This window comes from Pleurodeles waltl, chromosome 6, assembly GCF_031143425.1.
Source record: "Pleurodeles waltl isolate 20211129_DDA chromosome 6, aPleWal1.hap1.20221129, whole genome shotgun sequence".
NCBI classification, from domain to species: domain Eukaryota; kingdom Metazoa; phylum Chordata; class Amphibia; order Caudata; family Salamandridae; genus Pleurodeles; species Pleurodeles waltl.
Window position 1 is genome coordinate 1,670,742,342 of NC_090445.1, and position 17,614 is coordinate 1,670,759,955.

Below are 17,614 nucleotides of genomic sequence, written 5' to 3' on the forward strand. Positions count from 1 at the left end.
TTTACAGTCTATACACAGCATGTGTATCTACAGTTACACATTCCTCAAACTCAAAATGTGACTTTCTCAGTAAGCATCTGTTCGAGGCATGTAGTGCTGTAGATTCACATTGGTCCACCCTCATGCCTGGATGCCTGTGGTTATTGCAGTAACCTTCATATTTCATTCTCCTTTTTCTTTGCATGGACACCTCCTACACATCACTGCGTTCTACATTACATCCTCACCCTCTGCGCGAGAAAACAATCTAACAACGGAGTCAATGACCATGCACATTGCCAACAGGAGGAAGTCACACTACCTCGTGACTTGAAAGAATTTCTTCTAAGAAGAATAACTTGCATCCATCCGAGCCCAACACTGGATGGCAGAATTATGCACAGCATGTGACCTACAGCACTATATGCCACAAACAGATGCTTGCTGGGTAAGTTACGTTTTCCTTCTGGAACATTCTTCACTAAATCAAAAAATGAAAGGATTAAGCACGCACTTTTATGTTCCTCAAATGTGATGAAACACCAAAAACATGGATACAACCTTTATAGAAGTAGAATTACGGAGAAAATATTGTAAATAAAAAAAAATGAATTGGATAATCAGCAATTATCTATTATGGAATGGGAAAACAAATCTCACCTCTAGATGGTATTGTAATGCCACCAAATGACGCACGTCGTTGCCTCCAACAAATCTAAAGAAGCCACAGAATTTCCCTAGTGTAAAAGAAGAGACCTAAAGGTGAAGTAAAAATACTGGCTTCTTAAACTAGCCACAAAATAGGGCAATAAAACTCGCAACAGTACAAACTGGTTATCTCATGTAGAAATAAAATGACCAATATGGTACTATGTGGAATGCGAGATACAAACATAAGACGACGTAACAACCAATATATGTATACGTCTCCAAACATTAAACACAAGAAAGCAGACATCTTACCAACTCGCAGTATCAGGGTCATTTCTTTCACACAATACGCTAAAAGGTAAAAATGCCATATTTTAGGAAGAAATTAATGGTGTATACTAGTCTACCATCAGCCGTTCCACAAAACCTTTGGTGCCTTGGATTTGGGTCACCATAACAGTGGTTCCTGTCAAGCTTTGGTGGTTCCTATCAAGCTACAGAGATCACTGCTATACCGGCGGTGATCTCTAAATATATGATGGAGGGTAGTCAGTGTGGCGCAGGTAATGTAATCCACCAACCTGACAGACTGTACTCCATCACCCAAACAACACATCAGGCCCTAAGTCCCCTAACTGATTTGATTTCCTCTCTGCACATGCTAGATATTTTAAATGGATTCCCACTAAAAGTGAAGGCATGCACAGTACATCTTTGTTACTATAAGAATATGCAGTTCTTGTCCTGACTAAAGTATTGTTCTTTCATAAGTACTTATTTTTTAACTATACTCGTTTCATTGTGAAACAGCATGCTGGTTAACTATCTGCTTTATCAGTACATTTTAAAAATTGTTAGCTATTTGTGGTTGAAAGGCCTTAGCAATTTGAGCAAGTTTCTGGTTCTAATCTAGAGGGATTTTTGTCTTTTGTTTAGATAAAAAATCAAGAAGAGATAGAGAAGAGGCAGCAAGAAATAAGTAGGGCAATGAGGGTGCTGAAATCTGAAGTCCGGGAAGAAATCAGAAGTAGTCTTCAGGATCTAGACCAGTCCCGTCAAGAGCCCCACCAAGATCTGGAATCTGATCTTGAAGAGGACCACAGTCTACACTCGGATCTGGAAAGCTTAAAGGAAAACCTTCCATACTCTGATCATGAGAGGAGACACATGCTATTTGAAGAGAAGTTAGGACGCTCTAAAGTCCATATAATGGTAAGTGTGCTGTTTACTGTTGTTTATGTTGTAATTTTGTACATCTTGTACTTCACTTCCAAATACAAATAGCAGTTAGGATGATGTTTTATGATCGTTGTGTTAGTTAAAAAAATATTGGAATCCCTGGGAAAGCTTTTCTTTAACGTCATTTTTGTACGCTGTGCATAATTTCACCATCTAAGCCCGGATTCTGAGTTGCACAGTACTAGGGCTGCCTGCTGTAAAGACACTTACGATGTTACTATTTGCCCTGGTAAAAGTGACCCAGTACCGTGCAACTGTGAGTAGGACCTCATGGATTTACGATGTGGGACTGATTTATTCCAGTCATAGAACCACACTGAATCCCCATACCTGCAGCTTTACTGCATACACTTATGACCTGTGAAAGTGGGTTTAAAAAAATCTAAATAGTAGTAATCAGATGGAGTGAAATTAATTTAAAAAAGTATGTTATTTCATTCAGCTTCACTTTTAATCAGGTTTTCAGTGTTTGGACAATTAATATAATTAATATAATGTTCGAACAAGAATCTCCAAATATGATATTGATCCAGAGTTCACAATGCCTATCACATGTGTGCCATCTTCTTTTTTTTTTTTTTTTTTTGGTAATACTGACTATTTGTTTAGGTAGGACACTTGTTATTGATGATCTTCCAACACCATTATACAAAACAATTCTACGAAAAGATGTTAGAGTCCTGAACTCATAAATAATAGTTCCTACTTATTTTCATTTTATTTAACTTTTTCCAAATGTTACTTTTTTTTGGTATGGGGTTAATAATGTTGAGAATTTTCACTTTTACAATTAGTAGTACCTATGAATATAGATTGCATAAGGTGTCCTTTGTGGAACCACAGTGACAGCAAAACTGTGAAAACCTTTGGCCTGCTTACCCTGTCTTCAGGTGAAACATCAGTTTGGGATTTGTCCGGCAAGCCAAACCTGAATGTTGCAGACTCTGAAATGCGACACTAAATATTGAAGATGCCAAGTCCATGGGAACGCAGAAATATGGAGACCAAGGGGACAATGTTACATTTTTTTTTAATTGAAAAAAATCGGTAGTGTACAGGAGATGCTTTTCGAAAAAGAGATTGAAGCAGAGAGTTAGCCCAAGTTTCAATTCAATGTCACCACCATATACCTGGCGGCAATCTGCTAAAAATCCTCCCCTCCCTATAAAGGAATAACATCAATCTTTAGTTGTAAAAACAACAAGGCCTTATGCCGAACATAAATAATCTTCATGACTGAAAGATATTAAGTTTAATTGTTAAAATGTTTAGCCAGAATATAAAAATATCGATAAGAATTAGCTTTGAGAAGGATAGCACAGTAGGTCATACTACTGAAAGAGTGCACGGAAAAAGGATTGGACACCTATTAATCTGATGCATGGAGCGTTGATAAAGAGCCAGATACTTGTGACCCTCAGTAGGATCTCCCTGATAAAGATGTACTAAATAGAACAATTTTAAAAAGATTGTGAGGAAGACAGAAAAGATTCACCAGAACAGATGGATATTGACTCTTATTTATTAAATCGTTATGGACAGAAAAAATTAACTGCATATACCTCCTTCATACTAAGGATTCCAGAATTCAGTGGAATTTTATGGCACATTTCGTCCAGGTATTTCGTTGGTGTAGTGCACCAATGCAGTTAGTCCAGGCGACCCTTATTAGTTTACAAGGGTTACAATAATAATTCGAAAGGCTCTCTTTTGTGGTAGTGGGGGCGAGCAGGTTAGGCATATCAGAGGATAGGTCTAAGCATTTGTTGAACACGCAGTCATTAAATGAGATACGCACACAAGAAAACTCCAGACCAATTTGTAGAAAAATACAAATACTTTTATATAATTATTCAACACCAGAAAAACTTCAAAGAAGGTAAGTACTGTTGCAGTGTATCTATTTTTTCAAGTAAGTAACAGGTTCACTCAAATGCACTATTACATGTAAAAGACATTCACTGGGTAGGTACATTTCTGAATAGGGGTCTTTGCAGTCAGGTCTCAGGGGCCCCCTTTTGGACGTAGGATGCTGGGGTGGGGGCGCAGTGTCACAAGAAACACCAGCAGATCAATTTTACCTGTCCTGAGTCGTCCGGGTGCAGAAGTGCTGGATGGGTCGGGTGCCTTGCCCACCACACGGTTGGAGTAAAAAGGGGGTACCTAGAAAGACGTTGCAGGGGGGTACTTGCTGGCAAGTCCTGGAGCTCCCAAACGAGGGCTCAGTTCATGAGGGTCCTGGGAGTAAAGGGGTACAGTCGATCATGGATCCGGGCCAGGGAGATTGGTGCAGAGGGTTTAGATCAGCTTTCCAGTGCATTGAGGGCACTCATGTTGCTTGGTTAGACCTACAATGGTAGAGGGGGATAAAGAGACAGTCTGGTCACTGACCTAGGCAGCCTTGTCTGTTTTATCGTCCCTTGAGTGTTTACTGGGGTCTTATGTTATAGACCCCCTGATGCCCCACTCACATATCTCCAGTCCTCAACATAGAAGCCTGCTAACATGGCATTGGCCCATGCCAACTTTAACCTTTGGACAGAAGAGGAACTATCCCCGGCTGGGAAGGAACTGTGGAATGTATACAAAATAGCTGGACTCCCACAGCTGGTCCAAGGCCCTATCCACCGGGAGGAGGGGCACACTCTTGACCGTATATTTGCTACTAAGAGTTTAAGATTAGTAAACAGGGTGCTGCCTCTTTGTTGGACAGATCATTTGCTTATTGTATTTGATCTATTTTTGCAGAACCTATTTCCCCTGGTGAGGTCCCCCAATACTGGCATCATGTCTAGACCTTGCTAGGTCCTTTTTTAAAATCTTGTACATGAATAACTCTGTTGAGAGGAACCACACTCGATTTAATGAGGTAATTATGGCAAAGTTACTATTTATTCCCCTTTATCATCAGAAACCACGGTCACACTCATCTACTCTTGGTATAATGAAACATTGAGATTGGCTGGACTTTCTTGCAGACAGTTAGGAAATGGCAGAGCTATCATGCTACTCGGGACAAGCAAGTGCAAAAAACGGCTGTAAATAACTATAAAAAGGAGATCAGGAAAGTTAAATTGGAATTTTTCACAATCTCTATTTTAGGTGCATCAAACAGGGTCAAAAAGGTGTTTGAAGTTGTTCGTGAGCTGTCAAACCCTCAATGTTTGAAACATGATATAGCCCCCTCGCAGGAATTAAGTAATAATCTGTCAATGTTTTTTTAAAACAAGATTATGGGAGTCTTAGAAGCAGTTGGAAAATCTTCAGAGAACCTCAGTCATTAAGTGTGGAAGATGTTCCTTTGATGGAGTCCTCTCACTGTGACTTAGCCAGATCACAGTATTCATTAGATATGGATGCGACTTGTGGTTGGAAGATTGACAATTTTGAGCTAATCTCAGAGAAGAGTTTCTGTAAAATTGCTAGCTGCATTAGATCCACTTCCAGCTATGTACTGGATTAAGAGAGCTGTTGAGCTCTTGCCACCTCTGAGGACCTTGTATAATCAATCTCTTACTTCAGTGACGGTCCCTCCAGTTTGGAAAAAGGCCATAGTTAGACCACTCTTGAAAAAACTATCAGAAGATCCCACGGGTCTGAGTAATTTTAGACCCATCTCACTCCTTCCCTACCCAGTAAAGATTTTGTAGTGACATATCAGTAAGATTCTGGCCCTATATCTTGAAGAGCATGCCCTGTTGGCGGAAGACCAATGTGGCTTTAGGCCTGGCCATGGCACTGAAACAGCTTTAGTACGTGCCTTGGAAGAGCTTCGACGGAGAGCTTATGGCGATCTGACTGTGGTCATGGTTCTTCTTGATCTGTCGGCAGCTTTTGATATGGTTAACCACACCATTCTTTTGTCTAGGCTGTCCTCATTGGGTGTTGGTGGCACTGCGCTTAATTGGTTACAATCCTACTTACAGGATCGCTGCCAAGCAGTGTCCCTTCTCCCTTTCTGCTCCGAGTTTAGATATATAACACAAGGGGTACCACTGGGATCAGCTATCAGCCCGATTCTGTTTAATGTGTATCTGAATCTATTGATTTCGCTAATAAAATAAACATAGTATTTCTGTGATTAATTATGCAGATGATATGCAACTGAATCTTTTTTGAACCAGCAGGATGCAATCTCCTAGTTTCAGTGCTGTATGTCTGACATAATGAAATTGGTGGAAATTCATTCTTAATGAACAGGGACAAAACAGAATTTCTCTACTGCTCCCTGTCCAAGATTCATCACACTTTACCAACCAGTCTCTGGCCTGTCCCGTTGAAGTGGAACTGTATGAGTCAGATGCTGTCCGCAATCTTGGAGTAATTTTTGACGCCCAACTAACTCTTAAGAATCATGTAGACAGAGTCTCTGGGACTAGTTTTGCCCTTTTGAATGTCTTAAGAAAATTGTTTTTATCTGTACCGTCTTCTGCGAAATCACTAATTGGTCAAAGTACTGTACTCGGTAGTCTGTACTATTATAATGCCATTTTGCTAGGTGCCCCAGATTATTTGATTAAGCAACTCCAAAGAGTCCATTCGGCAGTGGCAAAGTTTGCAGGTCACGGCAGATCATCTGCCTCATCTTCCCTTGAAGAACTGCACTGGCTCCCAGTTAAACAGAGGATTCCGTTTAAATCAATGTGCCTTGCTTTCAGAACAGTACGAGGATGGGACCAGGTCTGCCTCAGCATACGTTAGAGATATGTTGCAAGGAAAGCCCTTCATTCAACATCTGCCAACCTTTTACAGTACTTAGATTTCGCAGAGTCTGCCTTGGTGGGCGCTGTTTTGTTATAGCAACACAAATGTGGAATAAGCTTCTATTAACCTTAAGAGGTTTTCCTGAGATGCTGTGTTTTAGGAAGGGCTTTAAGACATGGCTTTTTCCTAAATAGTGTTCCTCACACTGGTTTTGATCTTTATCTATTATTCATTTATTTTTTTGTTTTCTTTCTCACCCTTCTCCTATGAAGCAGTCTACCGCAGCACCAGGATACCAGTTTTCTTGGTCACAGTGCTCTTTATAAATACATACATACTCAACCAGGCCTTGGTTGCGGCAAATGCTCCAGTGCCTCAGGTATTGGTGCTGTGAGGTCCTTGAAGGGGGTAGCATCTTGAGGCTGAGTAGAAGCATCGGGGATAGTCCCCAGGGTACACAACAGCCTCCTCCTGGCGAGTTGCTCCCTCAGTGGGCCTGATGACCAGCACCACGTAGGAGTTGGCAAGTGAGGTCAGTGTCTGCAGATGCAGGGAAGTGGCTCCTCCACTCCAAGGGAGATGTTGGCTAGTTTACGAAGTGCTAGCAGCCCTCCGAGGCTTTTGCACAGCTGCAGGATGAGTCCGGTCTGGGTGGTTGCCAGGACAGCAGCAAGTAGGTAGGGTTTGGCACCAAAGGTCTTGGAGGATCCTTTGTTCCCACGTTGGCTGGCTATTCTTTGTCCTCCTTCAGTCACACAAATCTGTACTTCGCAGGGGGGGGGGCACCTAAAAACTCAATTTAGGGGCATTTAGGGAAGTGTGGGATAGTAGCCATTGGACTACTTTCCCTGGGGGTGACTACACCGCCTGTATGACCACTTCCTGTGGGGAGTAGGCATAACCCTGTCCCAGACTTCCTAATTCCACAAAAAAATGATGTTGGAACCCCTCCTTCTTGGAGCACATCAGGCTGACCACCTTATGGGTGTGTCTAGCCTGTAGTGCAACATGACTCCATGCATAGCTAATTTCCCACCTGTTCTAGAGTGAAACGGGCCTCGCGGCTGGGGGTGGCAACTCCCAGGGAAAGTCCCTGTCCTTGTTATGCAGATTCACTAGTCATCCTGCTGGAGAAGGTGATACCACCTTCCTCTGGAGCAGGCATTGTTTCTGCCCTTTGAGAGCGTGGGCTCTCACCTCCAGGGAGTCAGAAACATGTCTGTTGTGTTAGGCTGGTTGATACCAGTCAACCAGCACGCTAAGGGGATTCAGTGCGTAGAATATATTTCCAGATTACTGCCAGCATAAATTTGTTCCTTGAAGGCACCTTTTTTATCTTTGGCATGAGTAGATGCTACTGCCATGAGGGGTTCCACTGCTGTCCAATTACAGACTGCATATGGATGGAGTCACTACTTTAATGGGTGTCATGACTTTTTTCTCTGCTTCTCTCTGCCCAGTCAACGACTAGCCACGTCTATGCCTGGGTTCAGAACTTGCAGTCTTACTTAGTGTTGTTGGTGGTGCAGGGCAGATGGCAAAAAGCAATCTTCCACCTCTTCCAGCATGGGACTGGCCAAGCTCCCTTCTCTCTGGCATTGTCAGTCCTCAAGAAATCTTCATCCCGTTCCCAAACAAAATATACTTCTGGGGTGGAGGCAGGAGGGTGGGACATTTCATTCCTTGAGGCTAATGGCACCTTTATTGAGATCGGATCCACCCCAAACTGCTTTCAGCCCCAACTGGCAGCCCACCTCTCACTGCATTAATAGTCAGATAAACTGGACTGCCATGCGGAAGATTCTGCTGTTATTCCAATTGAGGTTTATAATGAACTTTAAAAAGGTAAGTCTAACCTGTTTCTGAAAGGGGGCATTTTAGGAGCAAAAATCGATCCAGTTTCGAATCACACTGGAAATGGTAGCAACATGGAAGAGCAGCATTCCCATGTTCCAGAAGGCAGCCTCTTTCATTGAGAACAATAATGAAGTCTTTGGAAATAAAAGTAAGCATTCTTTTTGTTCCATATGCTTGGCTACATGAGACCCATGCTGGAGAGGCTCGTCCATCAAGGGTTACTTAGTTTGGGAAACTGGATGGATTTGGTGATTGTCTTAGAAAGACCCCCACAACAGTCTGCAGCAATGGATGCAAAAAAACATGAGGAAGGAAAGCATCTGCTAAGATATTTTTCTATTATCGAAAAATAGGTATATTCTGTTGAAATGATGTTGACACAGCCTTATTTCTGATGGAAAGTTCTAGCTAAAGATTCCTCACCTAAGAATACTTTCCAGTCTCCACGAAAAGTCAGTGGACCTTGATAGGACTAGTGTAACAACTTAAAACCCATGCAGGTCCAATTGATGGAGCCTCTCCTAGTTTGAGGAGCAAGGGGGAGCAAAGAGCGCCGACAGAGTAATGAACTGACCAACATTAAATGGAGTCACGACTTTTGGCAAGAATGCTTCCGAAGTCCCCCTTACTAGCTTGTCTGGGAAAAAGGTGTGTTGTGGTGCACTGAAAGTGCCTGAGTTCACTCAAGCGATGAGATGACACAATAGCAATGAGGAAAACAGTTTTCAAAGTCAAGGGCTACAGGGAGCAACTGTGCATCGGCTCAAAGAGCCTATATGTGAGAAGTGTCAAGACCAAGCTAAGGTCCCACTGTGGCATCACAGTGTGGGAGTGGACATTTGTCTCAAAACTTCAATACATTTCTTCACAACAGATGGTTTAAGCAAGGACCGCTTGTCCCACAAACATAAAAAGGCCTTACCAGGCCAAAGTTAAAACAATGAATGTCTGACAGCTTTGCTTGTAAGTAATCAGTCTTAGGTATGCCACACCAGGCCACACATTTGTCCCAGTAACCAGCATGAATGGATTTTGTGGAAGGACTCCTTCCTGCAAGGATGACATCCACCATTTCAGATGGGTGTTCAAATGCAGTCAATTGCTGCCGCTCAGTCTCCACTCATGTAGGTGTAGATTGGGACCAATCTCCTGACCCAGAAGAATTAATGTGCCTGGTTGTTCTTGATCATTTGCAAAACTTGGGGCAGGGAAGGCAGTCTTTGGAAGGTGCATAGGAGTCCTGTGTTTTATTGCATCGCAAATGCATCACCTAACAAGTGGTGTTGGAGAAACTCCAACACGCAAAACTTTCAGCATTGCACATTTTCAACAGTGTTGAAAAAAATCTTACCAGGATAAAGACACCACTCATGATCTACTATACACTGCCAGCTCAATTCTTTAGGGACTGTACAGGGTGGTTCATGATGAAGGACATGTCCTGGCACGTCAAACACCACTAGAGGCTCAGAGCCTCCTGGCACAGGACCTCTCTCCACCTTGCAGTGGTGTTGTCCTTAAGAACCTGCACCTCCCAGATGGATGGCAGGAAGGTCACAGGTTGACATTGAGCCTGACTTCTGATGAAGACCAGAGTCCTCTAAAGTATACCTTCCCCAGATGACCCCTCTAACCCAGCAGTAATTTGTCCATTAACTCTGTCATCTCTGGGTGACTATGTGCCATTGCAAAATGAAAAAGCATGGCATAGCTATGTTCCAAAATGTGCTGGATTGCCTCCCTGGAAGGAAGTGATGGATCCTGCCCCCCACTGGATGGGCATGCACCACTAGGGGCAAGCTAAAGTGACTTGGCGGCTGTTGAGACATGGGATGAGGAATGGGAGGAGTGGTGTCCCTGTTGACCAACACACTGTCTGCCAGACTTTTGTTCATGGACTCAAAAGTGACTGCTGTACCGGGGAGATTGTCTTTGGCAGTGTGCCAGCCCTCTGGAATTGCCTCTGAACTTTTGAACTGGTGTGGCTGTTTAGCAGGGGGTCAGTAGACCTAAGAAACATGCTATAGCCCTACTTTCCTTAACGTGCTCCGATGCAGATTTTGCCCTCTCCCCCAAATGGCATTACCCATCGAAGGACATAACCATGAGGGAGGCTGGGAGGCCTGTACATCATCAAAATGTCCTGTGGAAGGCATCCACGCCTGTTAACGAAGCACTAATATGAACTGCTTTAACCACGCAATCGGTAATATTCAGATTAGTGTTGATAACATATATGGCCAAGTCATGTCCATTATGAATTGTCTAACCCAAGGAGGCTCTAAGGTGTTATGGGCTGGTCACATCCGTATTCTGCCTGTCCACAGGCGTAACTTGCGTTTCACAGTCGGCCAAGAGCATTTCCAGTTTGCCGTGCTCCACTTTGCGTGACCAACACCCCTCAAGTATTCACCAAGGTGGTGGCTGTGGTTACAGTTCACCTGCGGAGATCAGGGTTGTTAGTCTTCCCCCAATCTCGACAACTGGCTGTTGAAGGCTTCTCGCCACAGGCTATTGTCTCCCACCTCCAGACTACAGCGGACCTTCTGTCAGCCTGCCTGCTGTTCCTTCAGTTTTTACTCATACTTCAGAGAACAATGCTGCTATTCTTTCCCAAAAAGTAATGGTTTTGGTTGCCAAGGAAACAATATTGTGTTGTGGCTGAGGCAAAGAAAAATGTGAGTTTCTTTTGCAGGTACTTCCAGCTCTCCAAGAAGGACTGTTACCTGCAAATGATTTTGGATCTTAGAATCTTGAACTCGTTCCTCAAGGGGGAAACTTTCAAATGATGATGATGATGCCTTGCCGCGTTTTGCTGACTGTGAAACTTTAGGACTGGACGCGGTGTCCTAGGATGTGCCGGACACTTGCTTTTCATGTGCCAATACTAGGGGCCCACAGGAGGTAGTTTGATCCAATTCACTGTCTTTCCCCTTTGGCCTGACAAGGCCCCTTAGTAGCAGCCCATCTTTGATGATCAGGGATCCACGTTTACCTGTATTCAGTTTATGGCTGTTTAAGGTGGGCTCACCTCCTCTGGAATCAGGTCATCTTCAGACAAGCGTGTCATTGCTGTCTGCTTTGGGTTTTTCCCTCAACCAGCCAAAGTCCCATCTTCTACCATCTCGGAGACTTTGCTTTATTGGGACCATTCTGGATAGAGGCCCCATGGGTACTTTTACACCAACACCATAGAGTGTCGGGGACATTCAGGCTTTGATCCCAATATTTGAGGCAAGAGCTTCTGTCCCAGCCTTGATGGTTCTGAGACTGCTTGGTCTTCTAGCATCCTGCATCTTTCTTGTGCCTCATATCCATTGACACACCTGGCACCTTCAACTTCAGTGGAACCATCACCTACATCACAGACCGCATTCTGATCCCTGACGCATGTGACCAGAACCTTAAGTGATGGATGTTTGATGTTAACCTAAATGTGTCAGGCCATTTGCTTCTCTTGCTCTACAGGTCTCTGTAGTGATAAATGTATCTAATCTAGGTTGGATAGGTTGCCTGGACAAACTGGAAATCAGAGGCAACTGCATTTCTTGACAGTCATCACCTGGTGGGATCCCTCAACATCAGGACGGATAGACTCAGCTGGTGTCATCTTGCTGATAACAAGTGGCTTCTGCATTGTGAAGTGGTACAGAGTAGCTTCACACGGTGGAGCATGCCCTTATTAGATCTGATTGAAACTTAAGAAAATACACAGTGCTCAGCCCTTTTTGCTATGGAGTTTCCTTGAGGGTCTCTAGGGCACACATTCTGCCTGTGGTGGGCTTGCAATCGCCTATAAGCATTTTCACTTCTATGGCTAATCCTAGGGTCCTGACGAAAGTCAGGTGGGACCAAACCTAACTGATTTTAGTTGTTTCTGGTTGCTCTGGATTGGGCTGGCCCAGTTTGGTACTCAAGAACTGCTCATTATCTGCATCTGTTCTCCTATTTGCCTTTCTTTTATGGAGATCTGCTGCAACCCACCTTCACAATGTACCCCTACTTGCGTGAGATTGGACAGAACCAGCTGATAGAGTTTAATATTCCATCAGAGCTGGTGGGTGTCACTTTGTTGTCTTTCCACCAGGTCACTCTACTGAGGACAGCATCCCAAGTTTGTCACTTGGTGCAAGAAGAAGCAGGTATATCCTCTAAGGGCTAAATTGCCTTATGTCCTTATGTTTGTATTATCTTTGATCTGGCAAGGCTTTGCTGTGAGCACTTTAAAGGTTACTTATTGCTTCTTTAGGCCTTTATTTGCCTCCATCTTTAAGCAATTGATTCACTGTGATGTTGTTTTTAAAAGGCCTTTAATTTGTTTCCACCTACTTTCCTTATGCTGCAGAAGAATCTGAATTTGGTCCTCACTTGCTTTCAAGCCTCTGCATAGTTAAGGCTCATAATTCTGATGACTATGTCTTACTGCAGTGACATTTGAACATTGTGACAGTGAACTATAGGAAATGTGTGTCCAGTTTTCATACTCTACCTTCTTCCCTGCCGCACTGGTGCTTAAGGCTTGTGCATTCTTTCATCTCTTTCCTAGATTTAGCCGGTACTTGCTTGATAGCCACTTCCACATTCATCCATGCTCTTACACAAGTCCACCCGATCATTTTACACACTCTGTCCTGGATTTCCTGGTGTAACGTCCACTCCTCAGACCCACCTCCATGGAGGGGGTGTTGCTTTAGTATTGATTAAGAAGTTGAGGAAGCTTTGGTTAGAAGTATCAATCTAAAGAAAATTGGCTTAACTTTGGTAGTCCTCTTTCTGGTGGATACTCTAACCACAGATTAATCACTGACCATTCTACTCCCTAATCTGTATAATGAACATTTGGGTGTTAATAAGATTTCAACATAGTTTTGAACTCTGCTAGGGTCTCTTAATTTGTCAATCATGCTTCACGTCTGAGGGCACAGAACAACCAAAAAGTAAACAGACAGGTTTTCATACAAAATTGAAGATCTGTGGGTAATTTAAAAAATCTGTCAAACATTCAAAATGTGTGAGTGAACCAGGATATCTGAATGTGAACAAGAAGTCTACATTCACCTCAAAAATATCTGTACTGCAGATTTGGATTGCTGCAATTTATAAAGCTCCCTGCAGACTATAGTAGCACTGATCTGGCCGACAACACAGGTAACAAAGAAATATGGAGGGCTCGGACTGATGTAAACTTCGGCCATGAACGCCGCCTTTCATAAAGATAAATTCAAGATGCTTAATCTGTTCCAGTTTCTTTCAGCCCTGGTAACAAAAAACGATATTGTATCCTTGGTCCTTCAAGATGCGTACTGTAATAAAGCTGATTTTAGTTCGTAGTGAGGTTGGAACATTTCCACCTGTCGGGCGTTTGCTAATGTCAGTGGCGGTAGTCTTGGCCCATCTTAGCAGGTTGGGATAATCAGTGTCTGTACATGGGTAACTCGCTGCCAAAGGCGGGTTTGCTGTAGTTAGTTGCAGGCCGCCTACAGATGACTATTGCCCATAGTTTTTTTCTGGTCTTTTCCAGCAGCGAACCAAAGTCCTATCTGATGCCTGTACAGAAGATTCCCTTCATAGGGACCATCCTGCACACAGCAGCATCCACTGCTTGTATGCCTTGCAACAAGTCAGGATATGAACCCAATGTTTTGGCCTCAAAACTGAGTTCCGACGCAGGTGGTTCTGAGGCTTCTTGGACTCCTGGCCTCATGCATCTTCCTGATCACGTCTGGCACATGCAGACATTGCAAGGGACCCTCCACTTTGAGAGGGCACACTAGGGCTGCCTGTCTGACAGCATCTGTGGGGCTAAGGCGGTAGCCTCGTACTTGCTATGGTGGCAGGTGTATGCCAACTTGCCGGTCAAGAGGCCATTCTCCCTCCCACTTCCACAACTCACAGTAGAAGCAGATGCACCCTCACTGAGTCAGGATCTCTGCTCCCAGGTGGAGTAAAAGCTTCACCTTAATATTCGGGAGCTTTGTGCTGTTCAGTTGGCTCTGAAAGCCTTTTTCTGATCCATCAAGGAGCGGCTTGTGGAAATCCTAATGGAAACCACGACCACCATGTGATACTGCAACAAGCAGGGCAATGTGGAGCCTTGGACCTTGTGCCAGGGGAATCTCCATTTTGGCTAACATCTATTAGGGCAAATCAGCTGATCAGCCCCAGGGCTGGCAAGCTCACCAGGTGTCAATTAGCTAACTATGAGTAAAGATATTCAAAAGGTGAGAATCTGCGGTTATGTACAGTACCATATGGAGAGAGCATTACCAAAGGTAAGTCACTTATTCATCTTTTCTCTAGAGTAATGGAGAATTTAAAAAACTATATAATTTCCTGGCCAGGAATTCCTTTTCATGCTACCGTGATACCCAGTGATTATCAGCCTTAATCACCTAGTTCGAAGTTTGCTCTACAAGTCCAATTTTGGATGAGTTACAATTATTAGGTGCTCCATACTGTCTAATATCAGCATTGGGAGCCCTTCATACCTCCCTCGGCTCTCCATTCTCCAGTGAATGACCTGGAAAGGGAGTATGCAGACCATCATCATTCATGCCCGTGAACAAGCAAATACTTCCATAGACAGTCCATCAGTGGGTAATATGGTATCACAGGAGTCAGCATCTTTACTTAGCATTCATTCCTTTATATTAATTCTTTAATGTGGTTAAAGACGGGTGTTTCTGTTAAAAATGTTTGCAATTCCTGAGCTGCCTGACAATTCTCATTCATGGCCTCTCTGTAGCTGATATTCATAACTGCAAGGATGATGACTGGGTTTAGCTTGAAAGGGATGTCATAGGCTAGAGCTTTAGAAAAGGTTGTTTAGTGGAACTGTTTGTGACAACAGTCAAGGACCTCTGTTCTGTTCCAGGAAGTCTTAGAGAATGAGTTAATGGAGTATTTATTTCTACTTTTCAACAAACGTTTTGGCAAACCGAGGTGGTCGTCATTGTAATGCTCATTGTTTTGTTATAGATCAGCAGGATGTTCTTATTAGAGCACCATGCTTTGTAAGATGATCCTATTTAGATTGTAGGAAGTTTGAAGACATGTTTCTTGCCGTTATCAAAGGGGCGCCCATCCCCCTGACCTGGGCTGGGGGAGAAATAGCCCTATTTTTAAAAAGGGTTCTAGAGCACTTCAGGCCAATCACAGACCCTATAAGTCTTCCAGATAGCTCCCAAAAGTTGTTTAATAGGGTGTTCCTGGGTAGGATACAGGAATGGCTACTCTCAAATGAGATTGTAACCCTTCTGTAAGCTGGTTTTCGTGACCGAACCGATACTATTGACTCCAGCTATTATTTTGAAAACAGTCTCCTTATGTGGTGGCCACCTTTGTGGTGTTCGTAGACTTGCGGTCTGTGTTTGATCCAGTGGCAAGATCCTCTCTTGTGAAGTTACTAGCCGAGCTGGGTGTCTCTAAGTACTTATTGGATATCTTTGTCAGACTGCACGATAATAACTATGCAGACACATGGGCGAACTGTCTGATCCATTTTCTATGAACAGAGGGGTAATACAGGGTTTTGTCATCACCCCTGCATTGTTTATTAATGACTTAGCTGCACATCTTGAACAGTGTGAGAATGGTGCACCAAGTTTGGCAAATGCTAGGGTTCCTGCCCTTCTGTTTGCAGATGATACTGTATTGCTCTCTAAAACACCTATGGGGCTTCGAAAATTGTTAGATCGATTCGAAAGCTTCTGCGAACAGAGGGCCTGGATAATAACGTGGGAAAAACTAAGTAAATGGTTCTCATCCCTTGTCGTTCCACTAAACTTAATCCCACGTTAGAAGGGATCCCTTTGGAACGAGTTTGCATACTATTGAATACCTAGGGATCACCCTAACTGAACAGTTTGAATGGTACACCCATATAGCTCGGCGTAGGCTCAAAATTGGATAATTACCAAGGGGAATCGAAATGCATCAAGGAACCCAATTTCGTCCTATATCCCCAGCAATTCAAATTTACAATAATCAGGCCTTAAGAGCAGCCCTTTATGGTGCAGAGCTGTGGGGCCGTAGGGATGCGTCTGCCCAGGTGTCAGTTGAGAACCACTTTATGCGACTACTGACTGGTCTTCCTATCAGCATACCCTCGCTCGATCTCAGACTAGATCTGGGGCTCAGATCAACCTCCGACAGGGCAGGAGTGAGGCCCATTCTATATTGGAGAAACATTTGGGCCACTCCTGAACTGTGCTCCTACCGACAGACTCTAGTAGAAATTCTATGCACTCCTGGTCCATGTACTGTACCCTGGATTAGGTATGTAACATGACCCCTGAAAAGATTAGGAACGAGTGTTCATGGGACACTCCGGGGCGGGCCAGTGTGACCGCTAAGTTATCCATCAGGTCTCATTATTGGCAGCTTACAATGGGAATAATGCTTGTGCAGTCTAATCTAGGTACCCTGAAGGAGGCGTTTCTTGCACTGAAGGGCCACTTTGTGGAACAATCCTTCCTGAACGAGAGTGAACCTGTGGTGGCCAAGAGGCCTTATATAAAATTTCACTACAGGACGCTGCTGCTCCAGTCCTTTACTGCTGATTGGTTTCATGTCTCCGAGGTGGTGACGTGACTGTGCCCCTCTTGTAAAGAGACCAAAGAAACGCTTGAGCATGTCATACCTTTTGTCCAGCTTATAGCAACAGTAGGAAGAAATGGATACTGACACTGTTTCGTAAATTGGGTGTTAGGGAGCACAGAGAGGCATTAAGAATTATGACAACTGGCACAAGACAATTTAATGTATTTGTAGTCTCTCTGTTTCTGATGACCGGGGAGAGTTAGAAATGGAGTATCCCACTAGGAAAGTAGGCTAGCGATGTGCAGTGGACGCTGTACAGCGCATTCCATCATCGCTAACAATCCTAACATCCGTGAGCAAGGACACTAGTCGTGTTCTTTGTAGGCCTGTCATGAACTTTGACCAGTTGTACAAATTAATGAATTGGAAACGCTTAAAGTTCCGTTTTATGGATTTTATCTCTAAGTGATTGATTGCTATTTATCTCTATTTTATGTTTTGATGTGATGTTTTGTATATATGCTTTTATGGCTGTACAGCCAAATAAAAGATTGACTGGAATAATTGTGCACATCCTTCAAACACTAAACATTTCCCGCATGCCACAGCCCACAGTGATTTTCTTAGCACATAGTCCTTCTTA

At 43.5% G+C, this 17,614-nt stretch overlaps 1 protein-coding gene across 3 annotated transcripts in view; it reads left to right on the forward strand.

Moving 5' to 3' along the window:
• Positions 1-17,614, forward strand: part of CNTRL (centriolin) — a 579,099-nt gene that overhangs the window by 527,075 nt on the left and 34,410 nt on the right. For all 3 annotated transcript variants that reach the window (XM_069241657.1, XM_069241658.1, XM_069241659.1), the window contains one exon: positions 1,567-1,842. In XM_069241657.1, the coding sequence (XP_069097758.1) occupies positions 1,567-1,842 (276 nt within the window). The remainder of the gene's footprint in view (positions 1-1,566; positions 1,843-17,614) is intronic.